The sequence below is a fragment of the Mya arenaria genome, chromosome 10, assembly GCF_026914265.1.
Source record: "Mya arenaria isolate MELC-2E11 chromosome 10, ASM2691426v1".
Taxonomy (NCBI): Eukaryota; Metazoa; Mollusca; class Bivalvia; order Myida; family Myidae; genus Mya; species Mya arenaria.
In genome coordinates, this window is record NC_069131.1 from 40,362,958 (window position 1) to 40,387,088 (window position 24,131).

A 24,131-nucleotide genomic window follows, 5' to 3' on the forward strand; every position below is an offset into this window, starting at 1 on the left:
AATTTAAAAAAGGGATTGTCAAAATTCAGGGGGCCCGACCCCTCGCCACCCCATCTTTTACGGCACATGGTGACGTTTCTGTACGTTTTCGTGCAAAAGAGAGGAGTAATACAATGTTCCGCACTTAAGAGGGGCATATACAATTGCCCTCAAGACCATGCGTCAGTGCATCCCGCCTTAATTATCAAATCTGTGTCCTTCAAAACTGCAAAAGTATAAGAGAGCCATGAAACGTTCATTTTTAATATGTCAGCATTAACTCCTCATTAACGATATAATGGGATTCGTTCACAGATTGCCAAATTGCACTTTTTAATAGGAAAATATATTCCAGAACAATAAAAAGTATATGTGTCAGGCGCTGTGCTGGGTGCTGCACTTGTGAACGACTTCTGCGATGAATTAATGTTAGAGGAATCTGAAACGCGCCCAAATATAATTTGTGTTCGTGCTTTAATTTTTGCAAAATCTTCTTCATATAATATTCATGGAACCGAACGTATACCAAATCTTATGGACCCAAATGGTTTCAATCTGCTATGCGACGAAGAGGACTTTGCTAATTGCTGGCTATAATTTCAGTTTCTCAAAATGCAGGTACTCTTAACTTTCCCATATTAACTCACTGGACGAATATAACTATGATTTGAAAGTTTAGTACTAGATGAGTTCATGTTAATAGTCATGCATGTACTTAACATGTTTGAAGGAGCTTAGACTCAGTTTTCTTGTTTGCTGTTTTCCAAAAAAAATCGTGGATTTGATCGTGATTTGTCACTTTGCATGACATTGTTCACTCCATATCGTGATTTTTGTAATAAAACTTTACACTACCCTCCAAATTCCTACTGCGATTTCTAGCTTTATCAAGTGATAGTTTAATAGGCAAGGGTATAAGCCCTCTTAAAGATGAACTGTGAAGTAGTGGCGTGACCTTTGAACATTGTGATCAGCCACTGTCCGTCCGTCCGTCGTTCGTTTATAAGTGTTTGTATATACCTGGAATGAGTTTCAAAGAGACAATATTTTTTCAAATAGAAATGCACAACTTGTATTTTGCGTAATTCGCGAGGTGAAAGCGAAAAGGCTCTTCTGCTTATTAGTCCAATGTCACTTAGAACCTTTCGCATTTACCCCTCGAATTTGTCAGATCCCATTACGGGCTCTTCAGTCACGACGCATTGAAAAGCGAATTTGCTTTTCTGGTATTGCAGCCATATATAATTTTTAAATATCATATTGGGTACAGGCTTTTTAAAATGTCGTCATAGGCGTTATGCGAAAAAATACTTCATCTGTTCAAATCGAAAGGAAAGCTTGTTTACACATTTGATGGTGCATGCTAAAAGGTTAAAAAGGCCAAGTCACATGGTCGAGTTAAAAAATAAGCTTGTTATCACCCAAGGCCATGCTATGATAAGTAGAGGTTTCGATTTCGCACAAAATTGGCTTAAAACAGAAAGTCTCGAAAAAGAGTCACGCTGTTGTTGTTTTTTGTCGAAACAAATATTTTATCAAACTGCACACACTATTCAATATTCAATATACACATTATTATTAGAGGAAACTAAGTAACAGTTGTCTACGAAGACTTGTAAATTATGTTTCAACTTATTTTATCAAATGGTTTCTGAATCAGAATTTCTCAAGTCGATTAGGGCCCAAATTCGAGCAAGAGTAATTTTATCATTTTGAAAAGGCTGATCAGTACGATGGTCGATGATACGTTTCTATCCAGTACATTGGTTTGCTATTGAGATTCGAATACAGATAACCAAATATAAAGCATAGCGTACGACAGACACATTTTGCAATTACACCAACGATATCTACAATTGTGAAGAAGACGTCAAGTTTTTGTAAAGTACTCGTAAACGATTTGGTCCTTATTTTTAGCATGCCTGAAAAACTATCCTTTATGGTCAATGTTTTATCCTGATGCTGTTTGACATATATTATGAAAATAAAAAATGCAAAAAGCAAAAATAAAATGGCAGATCAGGGTTTCGGACCAGCGACCTACCGACCTCACAACTATAAGTCCAAAAGTATTTTCAGCGTGTTAGACTACTCGGCAACGGAGCCGTTACTGCCTTCGATATAAATTCAACGTTGATATATGACCTGCATACAGCTGATCAGTTTTCAACGGGGTCATTTTTTAATGCGTGGCTAGGGTCATTAAATAATGGGCAGGGCCTTTTTACAACGTTGAAAAATGAGCAATAATCAGTTCAAAAATGACCGATAGGGTCACTTTTCAACGGGGTCAAAATTAATGTTACATCGGATTTGATACATTCATTACTTGTTTTACATCTAGATTAAAACACTTTTCTTTTTAAAAAGAAAGTTCATACCTTTCAACAATATATTATAATTTACAAACAAACTATAACACAAATCATGAATAAAAATGAAAGTTCATATCTTTTTATGGGATGACTTTGTACTATATACGTACTTCAACCCGGACAACTTGTTTAAAGTGCAGAGTAAGAGTTGTCATAAAATCCGAAAGGGACAGCTTACATATTCATCTGGTTTGGCGAAAGCAATACTTATAGAAATACAATGGGTATCATACAAATGGAATTGTCAACAAAACAGAACCTCCGATGTACAATGTACAACATTCAAGCAGGACAAACTAGTTATGTTCAAGCATTGACAAGCGTTTGTATAAATTTATCCTCTTTATTGGAACAATATCATTGGCTTTTTCTCACTTTCCGGAACAGTTGACTCACTTTTTCATATTTTGGTAACCATACAAATTATTTCTTACTTAAGCTGTTTTCGTTTTTGTAGTTATTTTTCATTTAGTTTAAGCATCTGATACACTTGATATTCTAGCAGTGAAATTCAAATATTGGCTGTATTCAAACGACTTCACGTAGGACAACACGCATTCGTTGCAGAATTCAAACTGTGCCTGAAGAATAATAACAGCATTCGTGTTAAGATGTGTAGGAATAATTCAAAACAGGTACTGAGGAGCATCTTGAATATTTGTATTTGTATTATAAGCAGTTGTCTTTACCAACAAAATAAGGACTACCTCCTCAAATGAAGGTACGATATTTACTATAACAGAATATTACTATTTTTTCCTCGGTAAATGATATATAAATACAAAAATATATTGTTTTCAGGTAGCAACGTCTGCAAATTACAATTTTGCAGCTGGTCAAAGACTCTTCCAGCATATAGTATTGCTTAATTATATTAATCATTAATGGTAGTTTACAGAAAGCCTGATAGGGATTACTAATTTCCGTCTGGACTTGACTTTCCTGATTGTGTTAACAACGCTGACTTCCTGGTTTATGCCCGTCTTTTCGACCAGAATTGAAACAACACAAAACAATGCCCTTTCCCCGCCCCGTCTCTGCAATGATATTAAATAAGAGTCAAATATTATTTCAAACAACGTTAATAATTTAATGATAATTCATGTTATCAATGTTATCCATTGTTCATACGCAGGATGATAACTGATAAAGTCCATTACTAAGTTTGACTGGCAAATGTTAGTGCAATTACAGTTTTGGGTTCGTCTTTAATACTTGCACCATAACACAAGGTCGTTTTGATTTGTACTGCCGCTGGATTCGTCTTAATAGTTTCCACTTTACTTATTAATACACGACAATACGCAGAGGATTTGGTTATACTTACTTATTTACTAGTTTCCAAAATACTCTTAAAAAGAGATATTTTGAGACAAGCGAACAAAACGAAAGTTTGTATTTCGTATAGAATCTTTATTGACAACAAAGGTAAGAAAAACATTGTAGATGTCCTTCACTGACTCATGAGTATTTTGTAGAGTAACTACGACCTTGTTATAGACCATCATCCCAAAGGATGCTCTCAACACATCTCAATCATCAAAAGACATTGTTTGAATATACAAATTACAACAGGAACAAGCAAATTCGTTGAATTGATATCCCCTGATTGGGTCAAGGAATGGAAATCAATTATTGATGTAATATATATATTTATGAGTTTGAGTTTGATTGCAACTGTTTGAAATAAAAAAAATAGTGTATATATATAAAATTTAGAATTGACCAAGAAACCTAGTTTATGACTCCATGCTACCCAGTTCCCAATTATCCAAGATTTCATCAAGGCAAACATTCTGATCAAGTTTCATGAAGATTGGTCCACATATATGCAAAAAATATAGCCACTAGAGTGTCCACAGGTTTTTTTAAGATTTGACTCAGTGACCTCATTTTTGACCCCACATGACCTACTAGTTTCAAACTATTCCAAGATTTCATCGAGGCATTCTGATTAATTTTCATGGAAAAATAGAGCAGATGTATTGTCTCTAGAGTGTTCCAAAGATTTCTGTAAGATTTGACCTAATGACCTATTTTTTGACCCATTAACCCACTTTTAAAACGCAGTAAAAATATCAGTAAAGTAAAATATTTTCGGACAAGATTTTTGAAGTATTTGACCTAGTGACCTAATTTCTGATGACATGTGACCCAGTTTAAAACATCAAGTTCATCAAGAAAAACAGTCTGATGAAGTTTCATAAACATTAGACCATACTTATTGCCTCTAATGTGTTTCAAAGATTTGTCTAAAATTTGACCTAGTGACCTTATTTTTGACCCCATATGCCCCACTTTAAGAAGCGTTCCTTATTTCATCAAGAGGTACATCATGACTAAGTTTGAACATAATCCGACCAATCATTTCCATTTCGGACAAAAAAAATCTAAGATTTGACCTTGTGACCTAATCTTCAATCTTATGTGGCCCAGTTTTAGATTAGTCCAAGATTCCATCAAGAAAAAAATTCTGATTAAGTTATATAATTATTTGACCATGTATCATGCCTCTAGTATGTTCCAAAGATTATCCTAAGATTTGACCTACTGACCTAGTTTTTGACCCCATGTGACCAACTTTTTTAAGTGGTCCATATTTCATCAAGGTTAACATCATGACCAATTTTGAACATAACCTTATGTACGACGAAAGGTTCATCAAGGAAAACCTTCTGATTAAGTTTCTTGAATATTTGACCATGAATAATGCCTCTTGTATGTTCCAAAGATTTTTCTAAGATTTGACCAACTGACCTAGTTTTTGAGCCATTTGACCCACTTTTTTAAGTGTTCCATATTTCTTCAAGGGGTACATCATGACCAATTTTGAACATAAATTGACCAATCATTACCATGATATGGTTCTGGACAAAAAATTTCAAAGATTTGACCTAGTGACCTCTTTTTATCAGATGTGACCCAGTTTTATTAAAGACCAAGAGTTCATCAGGGGAAACATTCTGATAAAGTTTCATGAATATTTGACCATGTATAATGCCTATAGTATGTTCCAAAGATTTTTCTAAGATTTGACCTAGTGACCTAGTGTTTGACCCTATGTGACCCACTTTTAAAATAGATCGAGATTTGATCAAGGGGAACATTCTGACCAAGTTTGAACATTTTCTGATCAATGCCTACCAAAGTATGGTACTGGACGGACGGACGGACGAAAGGACGGAAGGACGGACGGACAACGCCAAAACAATATCCCCCTCCCGAAATCTTCGATTCGGTGGGGGATAATAAACACTGCTCGTTGAAAAGTTGCGTTTGCAGAGATGATAAATTTATAAAGTAGATCCTATACTCACAAACAGAGAACAAGAACCGGGCCTCGGTTAGAAGTTTCTCTTAAGTTTGCGTTAACGCTTTTGATACGATCAAGGAAATCTTTAGTTGATCGCGGGCTGTCACTGGTATTATTCCATCCATTGAATGAAAAGTGATTGACATCCCTTACAGAAGGTTGCTATTGAAAATTTAAGTATTGAGACTCAGCAAAATATTTGTAATGGTGTGATCTATGTAAACATTTGTTTTTTTATAAAATATCTTGAATATTCGCTGATAAAATATGTACCAGCTGAAGTGGCACAACAATTAAAATAAATTCAATCAAAACGTTGTTCTAATATGTCTAAACACAAGCTGAATAGCTATTATAGCTAAGAAGTATAATTACCCCATTGGTTTTATTATGTTTGATCGTTGCAACATGCCCTGTTTCATAACGTGCTTTGCAGCAGGATAATACAATCCGACATTTTGCTCATGAAAAATTGGCATTTCCAGTATCCTTAATTAGATTCACAGTAAGTTGAAAGTATCTCAGTCAGAGATGATGATTCTTTTAAAACATATAATATAATCCTAAAACGATATTTACAATCACTGATTGATACTGGTACCTTTGACTATTTAAAAGTCTTGGTATCAAATATTTCATTCGTATGTTCGATGTTGATTAATAAATAAAAATGCATAGCTAATGTTTAATCATAAATCAATCTTACAACATTATCGTAAACGTAAAAAACCAAACTTTTTGGTCTTGTGTTGAAGACGACATACGACACAGATGTAATTTTCCTAGAACAGCAGTGTCAAAAAGTCAGTCATCGTTTCTTTCATATGACTTAGTACAACCAATAAATGATCCTTCTCTTTCAATGCTCTTCACGTCGATGTAAACTGCATTTATATATCCAGAAGCTCTAGGTGGATTATCAAGAAACAGAAAAGGTATGTTGCGATCTCCTGCAATATATATCATTAATGCAGCTTAAGTATGAATGGTTTTAAATATAAAGTCAGTTTTGATCCATTTGCATAAAATTAAAATTGAACAGCAAACACAAAATCATTTTAACGGGGGAATGTAGCATGAAATGCAACTTAAAATCTAACATTTTATTGCAGTAAAATATTCGCAGTGAAGGATATTCTAACAAATTCTAATTAAGCTTCATTTTATATCAAATTTTACAGAAAAAGGTTTGGCTATATATAACGAATATGATAGACCTCTTTATGCCCCCTTTCCAATAAAGTATACTATGTTTAAGTCCATTTAATATTTAACATTTTGGTGCTTTATTCTGTTTTCTTTGCTCATATACGAAAAAGCACGTAAATAACTGCAATAAGAAAAATATTTGTTGTATAACAATGTGGGCAAACGTGAATTAATGCGTTTCAAAGTCTTCACAAGTTAAAAGATATTACCTTGTATACATCGCAAAATACGCAAAATATGCAGGAAAATCATGGCATGCCAACATGGTGAAGCAATATTACTCAGGTGACGACCATTTCATGCACTTTATTCGATTGTTTCAACTTTTAAATATAGTTTTTGTTCGTACACATATACATTATGAAAGTGTTGCAGTGTTATTTTGGTTGGTGCATGTATAACGAAGACCAGTGAAACCAATCAAAGTTCTGGAATTGAAGCATTCATAACTTGTTCTGCATAATATAAACATCATACTACCTGGTATGACTGCAAATGGTCTGTTTTTGCCTTTCATTTTCTTATTCCTCTCAACGGCATGTATTTTCATATCTGATGGCTTTTCTAAAACGGTTTGCATCTCCTGCAATCATATAAATAACACTATTTTCTCTATTCATAATTGTCACAAATTTGCTAATATGCATACGTTTAATTGGTTTTAATAGGGATTATATTATGGTAGTGAACAACGGAAACGTTGAACTGTGTTTCATTTGCAGGGAATGTATTTGAATATTTACATCGAGAATAACAGTGCCAATTAGAATGAAAGAAAGTAAAAAAAACAAAAAACAAAACTGAAACTCTCCGTTGAAGACTTCATCCCCCATCTTCCTCATTTACGGGCGAAAATATTTTTCTCTTACTGGTGTGCTGATATCACTCAGTGAACAGATGACTGATTTATGTAAGAACTCGTACTGGTTCTAAATAGAAACATGCACTTCGAACTCGCCATTTGTTATACTCAACTTGTGTTCACATAGTTTAAAATAAATTCAATCAAATGCATTTTTTATTGGTTTATTCTGAAAATATACAGTGAACAATCACTTTTTATTAACACCCACAACTATTTGGAGAGGTGTGATATCACTTTTCAAACAATAAATTGCGACTATAACATAAAGGGCCTGAACAGAACCTAAAAATGTATGATTTAGACACATACATTAGACGTTAAAGTATGAGATGTTACAATCAAAAAAATTGTTATACAGGTAGTGTAATTGCTTTAAAAACATGTATGTATATACCTTTAGTCATTATAGGTATATACATACATATTTCAAAAGCAATTAACTTGATTGAATAATATATCTTTCGTTCAGCCTCAGCGACACAACTATTATATACATGAAACATTTAACGACAAACATAAAATCTACGTACATTGCACTAAGGGCAATAAGGGCAGTGACAACATAATCTAAGGATTTCAAAATATATATCATATCATAACGCACCATGGTCTGTATCATTGACCTTTGATGGTCCTATCGTGTCTCATGTTTATCCCACAGCCAGGGATATGTATTGCGTCCAACCCCAGTACTGAATGAACCGATGACAAATGTTTCGAAATCCGTAAGTGCACACGACATAAGCCAAGAGTACTGTTTATATGGCATATCAACACACCCAAATAGATACATTTTTTTTCAAAATACATTATATCATTTACAAGAGTGTTTTTACTAGTCATACGAATGCTGAAAGCAGCACTGTCCTATCAAACTTAGCCTATAACGTACTAACACTTATTAGTTAATAACAATCTTTAACATTATTTAAATCACAGTAATTATATGGAGGCCAAGTTTACTTGAAACAGCTGCGTTATGCTACTTGTATACGTTAACATTGGAATTTACCTGCAGTGAACGAGAACAGGTCCATCGAATTGTCCAGGTAAACTTAGCACTCTGAAGTTCTCTGGTCTCGCGACCCTTTGAATTTTTGCAATGCACAAAAACTAATCATGCTTGTCACCTTTATAATGTTCACTAATTGACATATATATATATATATATATATATATATATATATATATATATATATAACATTAGCGTAACTTTGCGGAAAATAGCGTGAAACTGCAAGACTTTCGAATTAAAGTGAGGCTGCGAAAAATGGAGGAAGTTAGTAGCGGAATTCCGCAGAACACAGCAGAAATATATGCCAGAATATATTGAACTTATTGAAACATATGGAATTTTAGCTTGCAACCAATCAGCAGTACATTAACACAATTACTTGTTTAAAGGCATATTTTCACAAGTTGAAAATAAATCAAAATCATCAAATAGTAAGTTGAGAGCAATAGCGGTCAAACGATTATTCCGTATAGAGAAGAACAGATCGTTTTGTTTAACATTCTAAAATACATATTAGAGTATTTGTTTCAAGTTTATTCAGTAAACTCATGTCATACATGCATGACAAAATGAGAATTGCAATGAACATACTATACAGTTACACATAAAAAGGCTTTGAAAAATGAACTTCAATCATACTATAATAATTAACATCATGGTATAAAGAGGAGTACATTATATTCTATGATTGAACTTTTTAATGATACATTTCATGAATTTACACAACTTTGAAACATAATACATTTTGGGTTTAGTTTCATAGCACGTTTAAATGACAATATATTCGGAGTTCTAAAATTACAGTTATCAATGAAACGTCGCCTTTCGTTAGTGAAATAACTACACTCTAACAAATAATGAAATTCATCACCAATACGATTTGAATCACAAAGGTGGCAATTTCTGTCAATATTCCTCCAACTACGTACTTCAATAAAAAAATGATTGTTTCTTGTTCTAAATCGTATAACATAGTTCAATAATTTTGGCGGTGTTTTAACAAGATAGTTTTCAAATTCAAAACTTTCTTTAAACAATCTATAATTTAAACATTTACTTAAAGAGTTCACAGTAGTGTACCATTCGTTTAAAAACAAATCAGACAATTTCTGCTTAACACTCTTTTGTAACCATTTTTTATTTGGGAATTCGTGGCTTTGCCAAACATTAACAAGAACACATATGATGAAGCTATTCTTAACATGTTTAATCCATTTGAAGTCATTAGCTCTAACATTGGCAGAAAACAGGAATTTACTCAATGTGACGTTGTATACTGAGATTGAGAGTTTATGACATGATGTAACGATCAAGTTGGACCAGTAATTGACCATACTTGAATCTATATCTATTTGTAAAGGCGTAACACCCGTTTCACCATATATCATACATGTTGGCGTACTACTTTTAACATCAAATATATATTTTAGAAATTTCAATTGAACCTTTTCGAGTATGTAATTGGTGCCCAAACCCCAACATTCACAACCGTATAGTAATATAGGTTATATAATTTTGTTGTACAAATCTATTTGTAAATCAATAGATAAACATAAATATTTTTAATTTTTAGGCAAACAGAACATTGCCTTTGTTGCCTGTATTGAAATATAGTCCTTTGTTTTACAAAACGATCCACTTTTACTAAAAATAACTCCTAAATATTTATATTCCGTAACAACATCTATTGTATCATTACATAAAGAAAACGTATGGTGGTTTCGTCTACCTCTGGAGAAAATGACAACCTTAGTTTTTGAGGTATTAACAGTTAAATTCCACTGTATACAATAGTTCTCATACAGGTTTAGTACATTCTGTAAATCTATAGCAGATTCAGACAATATAACAGTATCATCCGCATAAAGGAGTACAAATAACTTTAAAAAATCAATTAACCTGTAATCATGTTCATGTTTGTTAATAACAATACCATTTACAACCAAGCTACTTAGAAAATATTGATGCAAATCATTTACAAAGAATAAAATTAGGAAAAGGAGATAAACTTTCACCTTGCCGGACCCCAAGACAACAAGGGAAATAGTCCTATTTATGTTCCAATAATGCTTTAAACGATTCGATGGCGTTGGTTTAAAGGACATACTTTGTTGAAAATGCAAATCAGCTGATTTTGTTAGATATAAGTAAGGCACAGTTATAATGTTACACAAATTATACAGATAAACATTTAGAATTCAAGGAATAATTAGTGTTCTCCGATTTAATACTGGATTGGAAATCCCCTCCAGTGACGTGATAGCGGTCCCTAAAATATGTTTCATGGGGTACCGCTATGACATCACTAATTAATTGGAGCTATTATTTGATTTTATGATCGTATGCGTTATTGAGTAAAATCGATGGTGATATTTGCCCAAATTATATGGATTATATTTATCAAATCAAGAGAACAAATCATCAATAAACTTGTTTATCCCAAATTTACGTAAATACTGCATTGATTGATTGAACAGTGTGTGTATACCACGTGATATATTACGTCATACATGCTACGTCGAAAGGCAACTATTTTGCTTAAAATCAAGACTTAAATCAAAGATAACTTTTCTTATACTACACCATTTTAAATAAAACAAAGAACAGTCTATGCCGTCTAAAGAGCCCCGTCTTCGTTGTATTACCTAAGTTTCATAGATGATTAGTTTTATCAAACACTTCGACAAACCTGTTTCCGAAATAATGCTTTGACAGTGCTCCGTCAGACGGCCGTATTGTGAAAAGGTTTTTAGAAGTGTTTTTATAAAACTGACTCGCAATCAAACTCTGGTGAAAGACCAAAGGCGGGGCTCCGTAAGCGGCGTAGACTGCGCTATGTTTCATTTAAAATGGTGAAAAAATAGTAAAGTTATCTTTGTTTAAGTCTTCTTTCGAAGCAAAATATTGCCTTCCGACGTAGCATTTATGACGCAATTTATCACGTGGTATACACACACTGTTAAGGTAATATGGATAGATCGGTGCTTTGATTAATTATCCCACAAAAGCCGCCTTCGGGGCATCGATATAGCTGTCCTTACCTGCTTGAAGGGTGAAGTTCACATTTATGTTTAAACACTGTCGGAAATACGGAGGTATTTTTTATCATTGTCCGAAAACGTCGAGAGAAGCTTTCCCTCTCAATATCGTTCTATTATGGTCATTGAAAATGAACGAAAAATAAAATATATAAACGACATTACATGGGTGGATCGTAATGTTCTTGGCAAACAGGTTTCCCTTCACTCTTTACACGGCGTATTACAAAAGCAAAATTGTGTCGGTGCTATGTTGAGTACGTTACGAAGAATCGACGCCATATGGTTACGGTGAATTACCCTCAAGAGCATGAAGTCAAACCGGTTGGCAAATAACGCTTATTTTTATTCAACATTTTCTTAAACCTGCACCCCTTCAAACTTGCATTGTATATATATATATATATATACAATTACGAGATAAATCATCAAAAGATATTTCCAAATAAGTGTCGTGTACCTTTTCAATTTGCTATTTTTATTTTCGACCAACTTTGGCCCAAAAGTCTATCGCCAAGATATTTATAACTACTCTCCAATATGGTAAAACTTACGTTTTGTATTTTTGCTGCACACAAGCACGCACGCACGCACGCACACACACACACACACACGCGCGCGCGCGCGCGCGGACACATCTGATGAAACATGATATGCCAAACGTTTTAACTAAAACAAAATATTGATTGATTTATTGACTTGTTTGGTAAAACTCAATGAAAACATAGTAATAAATATTAAACTAGGTTATAAATTTATGACTAAATGTTCTTGAAGATAAATTTTCCTAATGAATAATATTATGTACAATTCTAAGACAGAGTCAGTCGTGGAATTATGGATGTCGAAGCAATTACGAAGAAATCAATGGTATTAGGGATTTCAAACTTCAATGATAGTGGTAGAAATGTGCGATATTATCACTAATTGATATATTTTCATAAAGAACAGAATCGATACGTATCAGTACGTACTGGCGTTATTATTTACATAGTTTTTTATTTATTTATTTTTTTTTAAATGCATACACAACTCAGATATGTAAAGGAAAATATGGATCATTTAGAAATTGACTACATATCGATATTTCACAAATATAAAACGGATATGTTGACTGTTTATTCTATATTTGATTATATTTCATAATCTTACACGAATTTTGGTCAGTCCGAAAAAAATAGTTCAGTCTAGTTCCGTTAAGCAAATAGGTTCACTTTCTATTTACAAGTTTACTTTTACTTATTTTTTGTTGGACGTTTTCAATATGTATCCAAATATCTTTTGTTTGTAATAATTTAAATAATAAGTATTCATTGACAAACGTGAAAGAAAATGGCCAAAAGTGAAAAGATGATGACTTAAAACCAATTTTAGTACTAACTTATATTATACGTTATTTTGCTTGTGTTTACCAACGATAAACTGCAAAGTTTAACGTTACATATACTGTAACCTGTGGGATAAAACAGTTCGGTTATAAGCATTTGATCCGTATACAATGTAATCTGTAAGCGAATATCTGGAAGGAAAATGTACAAAACATATATATATATATATATATATATATGTGTGTAGATAGATACGATATTAGTCAACAACAAGCGATTCAATTAGGTGAATTTTCACTATTAAGCTTTTTCAATTGTCTATTCTCATTTTTAACCAACCACAATGCACAATTGTTTATTCTCATGTTTAACCAACTAAAATGCACCAGTCAATTGTACCCACGGCTCCCCCTCACCCAGATCCGTGGTTTACCGGGTAAAGCGGGGAAAATGGGAAATGGGCCGTTTTTTTACCTTCAAGGTGGCCCCGCAGTGCGCAGTGAATTCGTTGGTTTTGTTTTCGCGCCGAAAATAGCGGGAAATTGGCCTTTGTACATAGAATGTCTCCGGGTAGCGGGGGCATTTGGCGGGATTTTTTTCACAAAGGAAGTAAATTGTCAAGTAACTTGGAACTACTCACAAATAAGGTACAAATTACACGCACAAACATACGCACACACTCACGCACACACATGTATGTACCATATATGGTGAAACATGTTACAATTAAGCATGCTTATCCTTAAGCAATTTGGACATGCCAAACGTAATAATAAAAACAAAATAGTGATTGATCTATTGACATATTTTGTAAAACTCAATGTTAACTTAGTAATACAAATAGAATCAGATTGATTGCTTAATTATCGTGAACATATACATGAATATTATGAAAGAAAATTTTCAAAACTGAAAACATGACGACTTAAAAATTGTATCATGTAACCTAGTTGTTGCACTCTATTTTGCTTTTTTTACTTACTATATATATATGCAAACGTTTCATATACTCTAAACAATTCGTGTATTAGTATTTGATCCCTGACCAATGTATTATGTAAGCAAATATCTGAGAAGAAGATAAACAAACTTATTCATATATGCAATGTTTTATAATATCGCCGAAGTCTCTCTTTGTTAACAGTGTTGTAGGATCCTTTTATTTCTTTGAAATATTTAAGTATTTACTGCTACTGCTGCTACTACTTCTACTTCTACTACTACTACTACTACTACTGCTGCTGATGCTGATGCTGCTGCTACTGCTGCTGCTGCTACTGCTTCTGCTACTACTACTACTACTACTACTACTACTATTACTACTACTACTATTACTACTACTACTACTACTACTACTACTACTACTGCTACAAGATAAAATATTTACTAAAGGTTAATGTGTGTCTTGTTTACATAATATGGATTAAACACTATTAATGATATTTACAATGATTACATTAAACCAAATCATTTCTCATTTACACATTGATGTCATTCATAATGAAAAGCAAGCTTCAACAATCCTCATTTTGCAACACTCATTAATAATAGGAATACAAACCTACATAATGCTGGGAAAAAGTAAATAGTATGAAGTACAAGATACAAGAAACAAAAATCTCTATTTAAAGTCGGGTATGTGTCGAAAAGAAACATTAGCTCAATGAGCTATTTTCCGACAGTTATTAATATTTTACAGTGTTTGTAAATGAAATTTCTTAAAATCTTACGAAGATCTAGAAAAACGAGTATCCAAACAAGTAGCCGACATCTTTCCTAACAAAGCAATAAACATGATACATTTATAAACGTAGAGTAGTTAACGTTTGTTCTACTCTGTACTTAGGTCTAGTGCTTTATACCAATTAGACCCTAAACCAAAATTTTGAAATAGGTTCTGATCAGAAATGTATTTTCATTTCTTGACCTGTGTTGTCATTTCCTGACCGATATTGTCATCGTGTTTGTATCAGAGTGAGAACTCTGACTTATTGTTGCTATACCCATTGCAATTAGTTCGGTATTGTTTCGTAATGGTCACTCTCCGGCACTCCAGCTTGCCCTGTCGTGAATAACACTGTGAAGGCATCCCCCCTGTCACGTTCCTCCATGCTGGCTATATTTAACGATTCGTATAGTCCGGGTTGAGTTGCTGCCCCTCCTACAACATTTATAGATCCGTTATGTTAAACGAAATACTTTTATAAAGCATATGATTTAACAACTGTATACATTTACACTTGGAATAACAACCAGCGGGACCAGCGGGAAAATGAAGTTTTATGGTCTTTAAGATTCCCCTTTTACTGGAAAAATAACAAAAACATTCTGTGATGGCCATACATAGGTTTCAAGCATCTTATTGCATCCCCCATTCTTACAAGGACAGTGTATACAGTTCTAGTAAAGTTGGACTTCCTATATTTGCAAATTCATTGAGGTCAGTCAGGAGAACAATTAAAATTACAGGCAGAAGCTAGATAGTCAGAAATTCAAATATAAACTCGTTAAGAGGTACAGATTAAGAGCCAAAACGACACTGAACGAGATGCATAAAATACAATCACGGTAAACAGACCAGATACGCATCAAAATAATGTTTTTATTCGTTTAACTATTTTAATTGATATTTTACAAATACAACTGGAAATGTATTTTATACCAGGGTTTGTATCATCTCGCTCGTCGTTATGGCCTTGTGCTTCCTTTTGTAATAATCTGAAAATGTATTTGTTAAAACCTTCAAACCAGTATTTATATTTCATTTGTAAATTTTATAATTAAATTAAATTAAATAGAAGCAACAATATGATACTTTAACTATAAGATAAAAGATTGCTAGAAAATCACATAGCCTATTGCAGCAAACTTTAATACAATAAGTGGCATTCTCCCTAGAAGCAAAGCGATACCAAAATCAACTTCAGTAACACGACGCTGACAGTATTATCATTACAACAAACCTTCGTGTGACCAAGAAAGTTATAACGACAGCAGCACCCAAGACTATAACGGCACCAATAACTCCCCCTGTAAGTGCACCCGTTGGAAAGTTGTTTGATTTGACTGTGTTGCCAGGATGATTCGCATCAGATGAAATATAGAATTGGTGTTTATTAAAATTTTCATTTAATACTTACGTGAAAAACTACAGAAACAAGCTCAGTAGCCAAAAGTTAAAACATAAACCCCATTTTAATCATATTGTGATATTAGCTTTAGCACTTTATGGTGTGTATGGCGAGACGTCTCGAGGAGATGATAGAGAATTGGATGTTGAGGGTATTTAGTTCATATTTATTGGAGGTTTATTGGCAAAATAACGAATTACTGTAACATAATTAGCCTTAGGTTTGAAACAGCGAACTGATAACAAAAATAAACTAACTTTTTCTGACATTTTAACCGGAAAAAAGAACACTGTGATAGTGAGAACTATGAAATCAGTCAGCTAGAAATCAGCGAAGTTGCTGAATTAAAATCATTTTAGTCTTATTTTAATGATTTAAAAGTATGAACTTAAGTAGCAAGTTCTTTAATATAATGATATACATTTCAATATGTTTTATCGTATGACAACCGAACGTGAAAAAAGTTAATTCCCCGCATAGCCACTGTAGAACTTGTATTGATCACTTGGCAAAATGTATCAAAACCTTTCACCAAAACAAACAAAGGTCATCTATTGAATGGTTCTACTCAAATTTATGAAGTAGAAAGAAAATGGCAATAACCGTGTATCTTTTTCTGAATCGAAGGTTTCACCCTTTTCTCTTATTTTGTTCAGTCGGCAAAGATTTATTTCAATTTTAATAAAACTGTTTTTGGTGTTACAATGACACGATCACCTGGCTTCAATCTTAGTTATACGAGAGACTGTTATGTGTATTTTACCTAGGTGCGTACACAACGGTTTAAAAGAAAGTGCATGAGTGCAAGAAGACACTCGGCCCAACCGACCCTACCCACAAACGTCACACACATCATTGTCCTACTAGTCTTTATTATCGCATTCATTTTTCGACTGAAGAGCAAGTGTATGTCGGACCGCATCTTAAAGAACAGTCCGTATCGGTCATCGACAATGAAGTTGCGTTTCACGGCTCAATGGCGTGAAACAACAGTTGTTTTCACTACTAGTATATGTGTTATATAGACACTGACCAGGCTTTTTACTTTAAAATAGTGCCAAATGAGAAACAAGCAATAGCCTGCTGTATAACAATCCAAGGCACAAACTTCAATCACAGGAAAACATCCGTCTTACAAAGTTGAGTCAAAATACATGACCCTGAGGTCAATACGGAATAAAGCTACAAACAACTAATTGACAGAGTTATACAGGCAAATATATTTCCAATGTCTACACTGGAAACTACCAATTTTTGCAATACAGTGTCAAATTATATTAAGTTATATGCAAAAAAGAGCACCCGTTTGTTCTCTTTTATTCAACTTTAAAAACATATTGATACTTGAGCACAAGCACTCTTTTGTCCTGTATAAACATCCGGATCAATACTTATGTGGAAAACTACAGAAACAAGCTCAGTAGCAAAAAGTTTAAACTCTGGGCACTGGGTAAACGCAAAAGACATAGAACACAAAAAACAAAAAGTCAAAAACAAGAAACATGGAAGAACAGCACAAAACAGCACAGTGCATACATACTTTATATTAAAAAAAACTGTCAATGAAGGACAAATAAGTGTGGTCTGCATTTCTAGACACCTTATGTATAACATTTTCAAGTAACGACTAATGCAACGAAGGAATAGGACGCATGGTTTACTTCGGAATTGTATATGAGAGCCATAAAATATTTTAAATCCCAAACTAATACGAACAAACAACATGTCAGTTATACAGCTAGTAGAGACGTGTGTTGTTATTTTCTTTGAAACTAATGTGGTTTTCCTTATAAGTAAGAATATAAATATAACCTAATTGCCTTTTGATATTTTCTGTTTCTTTTTAATAGTTTCGTTCATGGCATTATAATTAATGACCAAACCTTGTTGCTTGCCTGATTTCTTCACGTATGGTTTAATGGCCCATAACCATATGTATTGCCAGGTTCTATTTTCGCATGTCCCAGACATACATTCTGTATAGAACCGTGCCCTTGTGCCCTTATTAAGGCAATGATGCTTTGGAACTGTTATTATTCAGGTGTGTGCAACATCATAAATTGATCTTTCTGCTATAAACGAAAAATAAAATGCGCTAAAACTCCTAGTTTAATGAATGTCTGACAAGTTAATCCCCATCTATTCTTTTCCTTGAAATGTCCCAATGTCACTGAAGAATGCTCAATTTTATATGTATTGAGTATCGGCAAATAGCAAATTGGGGCTATTAGAAAATATACTAAGAAGATAAAGTGTCACATTTTGAAAGATTATACTATGAGCTGTCGCGTTATCCTTGTAAATCGCTATCTGAAAAAGACTCTGTTTGTTAAGGCCCATATGTCATGTCAATCAATATTTACATTAACACTTCATTCCTTAACGATGTTTTTGTTTATCAATTTCATATAATATCTGTATAATGTGCAATGGCATTTCCCATCGCAATCGCGTGCATTTGTTCGATACTTCTGTCCTGTCATTGGGCGCAATAATACTAATATTTACTACGGACCTATTTTTTCAATCACATCGTAGTAAAATTATTGGCGACATGCAAAACTGTAATCCGTAGTAAAGCAGTTAAAACAAGGTGGGCAACGATAATTTGATTGATTTTAATATAGATGATTTCATGATGGATGAAACAGTTGAAGAAACGTTTGTGTTTAAAAAGGCTGTTAAATGTCACGAAAATGCAAAAACAGTTAGTTCAAAATAACCTCTATAACGGGTGCTTGTATGACGTCATGAGTGATGCGATTGAATTTTTTTTTACATAAAGCTCATTTCGGGCCGCAACATAACTCGGCAGCTGCATTTTGTTTCGACGCCATTTTTTGCAGTGTTCATTCGTTTTGAAAGTGTTGTTTTTTCGAAAATTGACTGGATTACTGGGATTATTTACACACAATACGTATTGGGTAATCAATTAATTACCTATACAGTCCTACTTTAACCATTCTTTGTTTTGATAACTAATTTAAGCCTGACAATTTTGTAAACATGTTATTGACAAAATGTACAGCATCCTCAGCATCAGAAAAAAAATATTTTAAATTTCTTTGTTCATTGCATACGACGTAATGGAATCATGTCCATATAAGTCGTAGGTTCTGAATAAAATCGACAGAAATAACTAAAGTTCGGAGGAGTTAGTCGTTTTAGACATAATTTAGTGCTTTTAATAGTCAAAATAATTGCAGAAAAAACTATTTAGAAAACACATCAGCTTGCCAGGAAAAGACAACTCAGTAGAAAATATGTAAGTTATAGTTGGTTTATTTCATGTTTTTTTATTTGTATGCAGCTACATTATATATGCTAAAATATGTTTTTTATGCAAAAGTTTGCATCGTTGACCAACTTTCGGTCAGAAACCAGGTCGCTCAGCCTTCATTGTTATGATGCGGGCCCTGATAGCGCATATGTAAAACAAAAAACCGGGCATTAACAGCACGTGAATATACTGAATAATGCATGTTTTCTACCGATAACCCCCGTTTTTGCGTTTGAATACACCACGATAACGGACCGAAAACACATATTTTATGCAATAATATGTATTTATAATATTTTGACCTTGAAAAGGACTCCGCCCATTTTGAACAGCCCCATTGCATACCATACCCAAATAAAATGCAACATGTCCAATTTTAATCCTTAAATAGCTGACAAGCCTCTGCTTTATAGGCGTGGTTCAACAGCAGGCATCATTCCACAACTAAGCTTGGCGATTGTAGCAAAGGGTAGTATTAGCCCAGATAACTTCCTTGGTAGAAGTTTTAAACATATATACCTTTATCCAGCAGTTTAAGGGCATTTATATCAACTTATGATACAACGAATGTGTTCGCATTAACTTTGTGTTATCAAAACATAATTATGAATTATTTAAGTCATATCCAATACCCGTTCCTGTCTTATATTTTAGTTATATAGTGTACACTAAAAAAGACAGAAGTACGAGCACACAATTACTCAAAAAGCAACAAATATATGAATAGAACATCTCAAATATTGATGATATTTTATAATAAGCTTTTAAATAGCATACAGATATGTGTAGTGTATTTGAAATTGTTGACTGTTTTGCAAGTTTGGCCCGATATCACTTCCAACTCAAACATCAGAGTACTGGGCTGGGACAAATTTCAACGACATCATATAAGTTGGCGCACTTGGAGCAGACAATACAAACACTCAGAATTGTATTGGGGCTCAAACTTGTTTATATATATCACACATGTCCAAACATGTATCAACACTTTCTGAATTAAACATACAAGCTTCATCAGAGCATGCTTCGACTTCAAAAAACAACACAAATTTAAAAAATCATAATCATAACAATCATGGAATCGCAAAACATATAACTTTAAGATATATCTTGATATATAGTCTTATTAAGAATCAAAAGAATCAATAATAAGTTCGAAAAATATAAATGTTCTAAACCTTTTGGTATTCAAATGTCTAAATCGATATTCGAATATTCGGTATTTTTTGTTGAATCAATAAAATAATAAGCCTTTTGTGTACAACTGTGCTGTAATTTATTTAGCTCGTTCGTCTTGATGACAATACACATTACATGCACCATATGTCAATTGGGTACATATCGTCGTGTAGCACAATAACTGGCTGTTAGACTAGTGACATAAATCAAATTTCAATTATGTTGGTACATTTAATTTACCATGACAATTAAAGGCTTAAGGAATCGGCTGTCACCCAAATGTTATTTTTGTCTTGGCTGCCAAATAAGCTGTACAGTATCGCTCAAATCGCCGTGACGATATGAATGGCATGCACTTGTTATTTACTTGCTTCGATATAACGTTTGTGCTTTATAATGTTACCCTATAACATATTGTTTTAGGATATACTTTCTGTTTTATTGTACAATAAATAAGTCAGAATCCAAGTTTGTTTTCATTTTATTTTTTTTGCTATATAGTTCCCGAGTTGGATTAGTTTTGTCCATAGTTATATTAAGAAAAGGTCAAACCAAGAACAATGCTGCAAGTCCTACGGAACGACCAACCGCGAAATTTAGAGGCTATTTATACGAAATACAGGCTCCGTCGCGGGGACCGGTTACGACAAAGAAGGGTCACAAGCTCTGGCTATTACTACAGCCATTCAACTATGCCTACTATTTGAATGGAAAAAAACGAATATATTACAGGACAAAATAAATCCTGTAAATACAAAAATCAGGAGTAAAAATATAACCCTTAGATTGTCAAAAAATACCAATATTTTATTGTCTGCTCTCTCTCTATATATAAATGTTTAAGGTAAAATAATGGTTCTAATATATATTTATGTTTAAATTTCCTTCATCAAATTCATTTGTTATTTATGTTCAACCTGAGTGTTGCTTATATATGACAAGATACACAGTCATCTCAAAAAAGCCAACATTATTTTATGATACCGAACAATTCTAAGACTGTTACTTTCAATTTGGTAACCATATGTTTTCATTTAATACCCTACGTAAAAACAATCTTAACAGTGATATTTGATAATATCGTTTTGACTTCATTTTGTTAGCAAAGTGTCTGGCTAATACGGACTAACCAATAGCAATACACCCAGTGCTTGTATTGTACGGCCTATGAAGTCAGTGAAGTCAGTGGGCAAAAATGCAGACGAACTTGAGGAGTGTGGTATAATGATAAAATACATCCCTCTAATAAGATCACCCCTTCGCATAATTAGTAATGATTAATCAATTTTCATTTCAAAAAGAGGGCCTTCCAAGCAGGCAACATTTTTAATTTAAGACTTTCTTGTTTAATATACTAGTAAGTATAACCCTAAATGTTACAAAAATTTCCAATGAAGTTTTTGATTTATATGCCGCACATATTATTCAGCCAGTTAAAATCGGGCTGTGATCGGAGCAGGGCTTGGAACAAAGCTTACCTCTAACGCAGATATCATTTTCTGTAATGAATCCAATACAACATTTTGTCACGTGGGTTGTGCTGATTATGCTGTGATACTTCGGCTCAGATTGAGACACAATTCTGTAACACATGTTTACATGCAAGCATCAGAATAACTGAATGAATGGAGAAATTGACTACCCGGATAAGATCCGCATCCTTTGCTGTACGCATTACTGTACAATACCGTCAACTTTTGTTGACTGTTGTTGTCACACATTTTTTACTGTTCATATTTGTCTCAAACTTCAACAGCTAACATGAAGTAGGTGTTATGATGGTGCACACCTTATGCCTTGTCCGAATGTGAAATCATGTCGTGCAAAATTAATGCCCATTCCATTGAAAACGTCGTTTTTCATTTAAGCTTTTGAAACTATTTTCATCGATAAAGATTATAAATGTTCTATTTTGTTTTGTTTTGGGTGAAGACAGCTGTTTAAATAATTGTTAGACGTTTGTCTTTTATTTTCGGTATTTACTCCAGTTTCTATTCAAAACTAGTTTACAGTTAATTATGTTTTATTAAATAATCTTATCTGGTTAAAACATTCAATAAATGATTATGTCAAATATATTTCCAAACAGGACAGATTCACAGTTTGCTAAGTTAATATTTTAATACATGCAATTTTTAAAACGTTATTGGTAAAAGTTTGAGTCAAACCTTATTTGTGACATAAATTTGCAATTAATTGGTTAATTTAGAAACTTGAAAAGGTGATAATGAATACTTCCAATTCTCCTGTTTATAGTGTGTGTGTGGGGGGGGGGGGGGTTCTCACTGTATTTCCAGTCTGTGTAGTAATTAAAAAGCATGTCTGTCTTATCATCGATAAATGTGTGTGATAGGATATAAATATCATCTACGTATTTTTTAAGATTTTGGACACAATCAAAAGAATATATCGATAAACTTGAAAATAACAATTATGTCAGTGTATTTCACATTTCACTTGATAAATTGTATTGTCATTCTAGGGTGACGTGAGCTCTCAAGATCTACGGTGAATATGATGGTTATGAAAGTTTAAAGAAAATTTGAAAAATGTGAGAAACTCTCCTTCAAGTACATGTAGAAAAAACTACCATATTCAGTTATTCAGTAAAAAGAATTCAATGTTGTCTTACGCTACCACGTTATTCCTCCAGGACATTGTGCAATTGAACCTACCTTGTTTTTTCTTTACATTTATTGTTAATCATGTCGATCAGTTTTCCGATAAAGTCACAAGATGGTTTGTAGCTCACTAGGCGATAGACCATGACATTTTTTTTCACACTCTCAACCGCTCTGAAATAATTTTCGGAAATCCTTAGAAATAAGTGTGCTTACGTTCTAAGTAGTTTACATGGTCAAGTTATTTTAATTAGAGACTATAACTGAATAATTGTTTGCTGAATTACATTGATAAAAGGCAAAAAAAAACACACTTTAAATATGCTTTACTCTCACATGAGCATACGTGTTAAAGAGCATACAGTCAACTAATTACGCTCAGCTTTGCCAAAAAAAACAAAACATTTTGGTTCATAGCGGCATCGTTCTCTGACATTGTTCGGGTAAACTAGTATTTTGCTTTACACCTAAAAAATCTTTAAAATACAAGCTCTAAGATTATTTCAGACATTCTAATGCATAGGATTTCGGAGATATTGTGTGCATATCTGTCTTCAGACTGATACATTTATTTGTTAACATTAAGTACCTACAGATGTGTATGATAGTACCGTTCGATAAAAGTGTAATTAGAAGCGCCGTGTGCGCAACCTTCCTGGTCTCCTGCCCCGAAGCCGCCGTTCATCTGTGCCACTGCCAGCAAAATCACTATCTTTCGAAAATATATTAAATCCATACAACTTTCTTTAACATCAATACGAACAAGCCGAACAGTTTACATTTCCTAAGCTGTTGATC

At 33.4% G+C, this 24,131-nt stretch overlaps 1 protein-coding gene across 2 annotated transcripts; it reads right to left on the bottom strand.

The window, feature by feature from the left end:
• Window positions 1-13,489: 13,489 nt before the first annotated feature.
• Window positions 13,490-24,113, bottom strand: LOC128206994 (uncharacterized). Of its 2 annotated transcripts, none has more exons than XM_052909770.1 (6): window positions 23,945-24,113; window positions 23,388-23,507; window positions 22,191-22,294; window positions 16,086-16,188; window positions 15,785-15,840; window positions 13,490-15,283 (listed from the first exon to the last, which is right to left on the bottom strand). In XM_052909770.1, exons 1-6 carry the CDS (start codon window positions 24,067-24,069, stop codon window positions 15,135-15,137), a joined length of 657 nt encoding a protein of 218 aa, XP_052765730.1. In that variant the 5' UTR covers window positions 24,070-24,113; the 3' UTR covers window positions 13,490-15,134. The 2 variants fall into 2 exon arrangements, with proteins under 2 accessions (XP_052765730.1, XP_052765728.1); XM_052909768.1 differs by having other exon boundaries at window positions 23,927-24,113.
• Window positions 24,114-24,131: the final 18 nt, after the last annotated feature.